The sequence below is a fragment of the Triticum dicoccoides genome, chromosome 5B (assembly GCF_002162155.2).
Source record: "Triticum dicoccoides isolate Atlit2015 ecotype Zavitan chromosome 5B, WEW_v2.0, whole genome shotgun sequence".
NCBI lineage: Eukaryota > Viridiplantae > Streptophyta > Magnoliopsida > Poales > Poaceae > Triticum > Triticum dicoccoides.
In genome coordinates, this window is record NC_041389.1 from 484,998,942 (window position 1) to 485,004,984 (window position 6,043).

Genomic DNA, 6,043 nt, shown 5'->3' on the forward strand with positions numbered 1-6,043 from the left:
GCTTTCGCCAATCTAATACTGCTGATTAATTCTTAAGTCAATTCAACACGCATGCAAGGTTTAATCATCCCCAGTCGTCTCTTTTTGTTGCGAGTAACAGTCGTCTCGTTAGCTACTTGCAAATAAAAAATAATAGAAAAAACCACCCACCATGACCGTGTGCATGCACATGCCTCTGCTTGAACGGTTCAATCGATCCAATCATCCGCTAGCCGCGCATTGGCTCAATCAAAAAAATAAAACCTATATATAACGCATTTGGTCGAGCAACGAAAACACACCAACATCATCCACACCAGGCCTGATCCACACACAAGCGGTTAGCTTCTTCTTGCTTCAATCCACAGCCAGTACCATTAAGGAGCTGTCTGGTGGTGCCACGTCTACCGCAGGCACCATGCTACCGTCGGCGAGGCCACTGCTCGCTGCCGCCGCCGTGCTATGCTTCTGGCTGCTGGTGGCCGTGGCGGAGGCCAAGGTGCACCACTACACGTGGGACATCTCGTACCAGTTAAAGTCCCCCGACTGCTTCGAGAAGCTCGCCGTGACCGTCAACGGCGAGGCTCCCGGCCCGACCATCCGCGCCACGTTGGGTGACACCATCATCGTCGCCGTCCATAACAAGCTCGAGACCGAGAACACCGCCATCCACTGGCACGGCATCCGCCAGATCGACACGCCGTGGGCTGACGGCGTCGCCGGCGTCACGCAGTGCCCCATCCTGCCCGGCGAAACCTTCACCTACAAATTCGTCGTCGACAGGGTACGAAAAACTACATTACATATGACAATATACTCTCTTCATTCCAAAATTAAATGTGTTTTGTCTGTGTTTTCAGCCTGGCACGTACCTGTACCATGCGCACTACGGGATGCAGCGCGTGGCGGGACTCAACGGCATGATCGTGGTCACCGTGCCGGACGGCTTCGTCGAGCCCTTTTCTTACGACGAGGAGCACACCGTCCTCCTCGGCGACTGGTGGCACAAGAGCGTCTACGAGCAGGCCACAGGCCTCTCCTCCAACCCCTTCGTCTTCGTCACGGAGCCCCAGTCTCTCCTCATCAACGGCAGAGGAATGTTCAACTGCTCGCTCGCTCCCAGTGGAACGTGCAACGCCTCCCGCCCCGACTGCGCTCTGCCGACTCTCTTCACCGCCGTGCCGGGAAAGACATACCTCCTCCGCATCGGCAGCCTCACCTCGCTCTCATCGCTCTACTTCGAGATAGAGGGCCACTCCATGATGGTCGTGGAGGCCGACGGGCACTACGTGCGGCCGTTCGCGGTGAGGGGCCTCTTCATCTACTCCGGCGAGACGTACTCCGTGCTGGTCAAGGCCGACCAGGACCCGCGGAGAAACTACTGGGCTGCGTCCCACGTCGTCGGCCGCAACCCCAGCCAGACACCGACCGGCAAGGCCGTCGTGAGCTACGCCTTCAACGGCAACAACCCGTGGATGCCTCCGCCCACGGCGCCACCGGCTGGCCCGCCATGGAACAACACGGCTATCAGGGTGGAGCAGAGCAGGGCCATCTTCGCGCACCCACGCTTCGTAGAGCCCATGCCGGCGAGGGCCGACCGCACACTGCTCCTCCTCAACACCCAGAACCGGATCGATGGCCACATCAAGTGGACCATCAATGGCGTGTCGCTCATGTTCCCGGCCACGCCGTACCTCGTGGCGATGAAGCGCGGCATGAAAGACGCGTACGAGCAACGCCCGCCGCCCGACATGTACGACCACATGAGCCACGACATCTCCGCGCCGGCGCCGACGAACGGGACCGTGGGCAGCCCGGTGTACCGGCTTGCGCTCGGCTCCGTGGTGGACGTGGTGCTGCAGAACTCCAACATGCTCAATAACAAGAGCGAGACGCACCCGTGGCATCTCCATGGTCACGACTTCTGGGTGCTTGGCCATGGTGAAGGTAAGTTCAACCCTGCCGCGGACGCCTGGAGGCTGCTCAACGTGAGAGATCCCATCATGAAGAACACGGTGCCACTGCACCCGGATGGGTGGACGGCGGTGCGGTTCCGGGCGGACAACCCGGGGGTGTGGCTGTTCCACTGTCACGTGGAAGCTCATGTGTTCATGGGCATGGGTGTGGTCTTCGAGGAGGGCGTCGAGAGGGTCGGCCGGCTGCCGTCGTCCATCATGGGCTGTGGACGATCCAAGGGGCTGCACTGATCAGATCAAAGTTGAAGGGTAGATGAAGAACACTTTTTTCTTGTAAATAAACAGTGGCAGGCTTGGGCCAAAATGTTTTCAGTTTCTCGGGCCCAGATTGGTTGCTTATTTTGTTGGATATAAGCTAAGGTCATCGGTTTGTCTCATTAAGGTTATCGGGGCATCAACAAATCATATTCATGGGGTCAACCCGGACTCCTTGTGTGCTCAGGTCCTTAGCGCTAAATATTATCCAAATGAAAATTTGTTGAAAGCTGGTCCAAAGGATGGGTCGTCCTATACATGGCAAAATGTCGTGGCAGGCATACAGTCGTTCCAAAGAAGATGTATATGGAGAGTTGGATCCGGTGCCCAAATTAATATTTGGTGTGACCCGTGGATACCAACTAGTGCATCACGGGAGGTAATCACACCAAGGGGGATGAATATACTGAGAATCTCATTGATCCATACACCGGCAGGTGGGATGAGGAGCTTCTTCGTGATTGTTTCTTGCCGGTGGATGTGCAAAGGATACTACAAATTCCTCTTCATTCGCAGTTCACCGAAGACTTTGTCGCATGGAATTTTACATGGTCGGGAACCTTCTCTGTTCGGTCTGCCTATTACAGGGAGTTAGATCATCAATTTGGGTCACGTCTTACGAGGCCGGACAGACAGGGTAATATTCAGATAAATGGAGTTTGGAAAGAAGCATGGAAACTCAAAGTTCCAGGTAAAGTCAAACACTTCACATGGAAAGTGCTTCGTGGGGTGCTACCATGTCTTGGGGTTTTGGCGACGCGACACATCCCTGTGGTGCCCCAATGCCCACGGTGCACTATCGGAGAAGAAAACATTCATCATACTCTCTTTGGGCGCCGGGGTGTTAGAGAGGTTTCGGCTCATTTAGGCCTGTTGGACACGGTCCAGAAAACTATATCTGAAGACAGGTCTGGGTCAATCACTATGGAAATCCTACTGAAGAATACATCGATAATAAAGGGACTCCCGGTAGCTGAACTGACTTCGGTTGCTTCTTGGTCTCTCTGGTGGCAGCGGCACCAAATTATGAAAGGGATTGGGATCCAAACCCCGGAGAAAACAACCTTGTCAATCCGGGTCCTGGCAACAAATTACTTCAGATCGTTGACACACAAACTGCCGGCTACCGATCATATGTAGAAGAAGCCTATTCATGACATGGTTAAGGTGAATGTTGACGCATCTTTTCATGTCGACACATTGTCAGGAGCGACTGGAGCAGTTATTCGTGATGAACATGGCGACTTCATTGCTGCTGCTTCTTGGTTTATACCCAATGTACGAGATGTGGACACTGCTGAACTTCTTGTTGTATGAAATGGAATGTATCTTCTTGCCAATATGGGATGTATGAGAGTGGAGGTTGAATCAAACTGCACCTTTGCGATGGAATCAGTTCAGCTAATGGATAATTATCAAGGACCAGATGTTGCAGTTGTTGCTGAATGTAAGCAACTCTTCGTCGAATTTGCAAAGATCACCTTCAAGCATTGTTTCAGAGAAGCAAACCAAGTGGCTGATGAGTTAGCAAAATAGTCCTTTAGATCAAATTCTTCTAGTTCCTGGGATGCTAGCATCTCTGACTTTATTTCTCACCATATTGTAAATGATATGAGAGTTATTTGAGAAATAAAGTCTGATTATGCTAAAAAACAAATCATATTCATGTTCTGGAGAGTTAAGGAATGATTTAATCTTTGGAAGGGAAAGGAATCCGTGTGCGTTTCTGCAATTTTTATGGATAACTATAGGTCGTCGTTCTCGTCTTGTCATTACATTGCAGAGTTGCTTCCTAGTTCCTACAGTCAGACAGTGTACCTAAGTGGATGAATAATACCCTTATTGGGATATATTTTTTGCATGGTAACATGTGTCTCATTTATATCATAAAGATCATAGTACAACTGTATAAGCCATGTACATACCAATCTGGCAAAACTAAACAAATAGTAGAGCCCTAGTCTTTGTACAAAAGAACACCAGCCAAGAAGTAAAACTACATACTGTTGGCCCAGTCCCGACACCGAGTACTTCCGACGGCAGGTGACGACCGACGACGACGAACCAATGCTGGTTACTGAACCGTTCCCGCTGATGCAACCACGATGAATTTCTTTACGCCAGATGCACTGCACCACAGGAAGCTTGTTAGAAGGGATAGAGAGGGATATTGCTGAAATTGATCATGTGGTATTGAGCCTCACGGGTGAGTATATATAGGAGTACAGACTTGGAGGGCAAGAAACCTCTCCTAGGGATAAGGTAGGAGACGGATTACTACCAAATACATGTAACCCAAATATATCTTTAACAAGCCCCCGCAACCGTAGCAGTAGCGTTGGGAACAACAGGAGCGTCGCGGACGGTCAGACTGGAGAGAATAGCAGCTGACGGGATGAGATCCCCCTGCAGTCGTAGCGAGCATTGGGGACGGTGTTACTTCGTAAATGCGAGGATTGTAGAGGAAGCCGGTGAGTTTCTCAAGCGAGGTGATAGCCCTTTTTGCCGTGGTCGAGGTAGCCGAGAGCGTGGTTGGTGTAGCCGTGGTCGAGGTAGCTGTGCGAGGTAGCTGTGGTCGATGTCGAGTCCAGGTGGCCGGTGTCAAGGAAGTCTCCGTGGAGGCGCATCTCGATCGGAGCGGGGCAGAGATGGCCGGCACAGAGCAATGGGCGACAGACGCGCGGACGACGGCCATGACAGGGCGCCGGGTGGCGCGAGGAGGCCTGGTAGTCGCACGGGTGTCAGAGTAGAGGCGTGCGGGGGTCGACGGCGATGGTGGGTGACACAAACCTATCTTAGGCCGGAAAACAAAAGGGTTTTTTTATTTATGTGCCCCTGGTTCCTTAGCTCTACTCATTCATCCCCACTCTGTTAACTTTTGCTCACTTTTCCCCACTCCCTTGCCCAAAAACCTCATAACAGGTTACAACAGACGTTGACGTCGGGTCAATGCCTTTGACCGTTAACTCTGACGAGTGGGGCCGCACAGGGCCGAGTACACCTTTGACCGTTACCCGTATAGTTGTTTCATATGCTGATCGTACAAGTATTCGTATATGTGGGCACATGCAACGAACCGCGGTCGTGGGGTAGCACGTGTCCATGGGACATGCCTGAAACGTCCCATCATATAAATAGGGGCAACCACCTCCATTTCCCTCTACCATTTGTTGGGAAACGTGGTAATTTCAAAAATTTCCTACGCACATGCAAGATCATGGTGATGCATAGCAACGAGAGGGGAGAGTGTTGTCCATGTACCCTCGTAGACCGTAAGCAGAAGCGCGTTATGACAACGCGGTTGATGTAGTCATACGTCTTCATGATCCGACCGATCTTAGTACCGAAAGTATGGCACCTCCGCGATCTGCACACGTTCGGCTCGGTGACGTCGCACGAACTCATGATCCAGCAGAGTGTCGAGGGAGAGTTTTGTCAGCATGACGGCGTAATGATGGTGATGATGAAGCTACCGACGCAGGGCTTCGCCTAAGCACTGCAACGATATGACCGAGGTGGATTATGGTGGAGGGGGGCACCACACACGGCTAAGAGATCAATGATCAACTTGTATGTCTATGGGGTGCCCCCTCCCCCGTATATAAAGGAGTGGAGGAGGGGGAGAGGGCCGGCCTCTTAGGCGCACCCAAGGGGGGAGTCCTACTTCCGGTTGGAGTAGGATTCCCCCTTCCCAAGTTGGAGTAGGAGAGGGAAGGAAGGGGAAGAAGGAGAGAAGGAAAGGAGGGCCGGCCCCCCTCCCAATTCGGATTGGGCTTGGGGGCCCACCTTGGCCGCCTCCTCCTCCTTTCCACTAAGGCCCAATAAGGCCCATT

General features: G+C 52.4%; 1 protein-coding gene across 1 annotated transcript; it reads left to right on the forward strand.

The window, feature by feature from the left end:
• Positions 1-287: 287 nt before the first annotated feature.
• Positions 288-2,543, forward strand: LOC119311011 (L-ascorbate oxidase-like). Its single transcript, XM_037586637.1, has 2 exons — positions 288-763; positions 840-2,543. Exons 1-2 carry the CDS (start codon positions 398-400, stop codon positions 2,184-2,186), a joined length of 1,713 nt encoding a protein of 570 aa, XP_037442534.1. The 5' UTR covers positions 288-397; the 3' UTR covers positions 2,187-2,543.
• The last annotated feature ends 3,500 nt before the right edge of the window (positions 2,544-6,043 follow it).

Excerpts from the sequence above, each read along its gene's own strand:
- LOC119311011 (XM_037586637.1), top strand. The coding sequence starts at position 398 with ATGCTACCGTCGGCGAGGCCACTGCTCGCTGCCGCCGCCGTGCTATGC. Across the intron at positions 764-839 it reads ACAAATTCGTCGTCGACAGG|CCTGGCACGTACCTGTACCA; the intron begins GTACGAAAAACT and ends CTGTGTTTTCAG.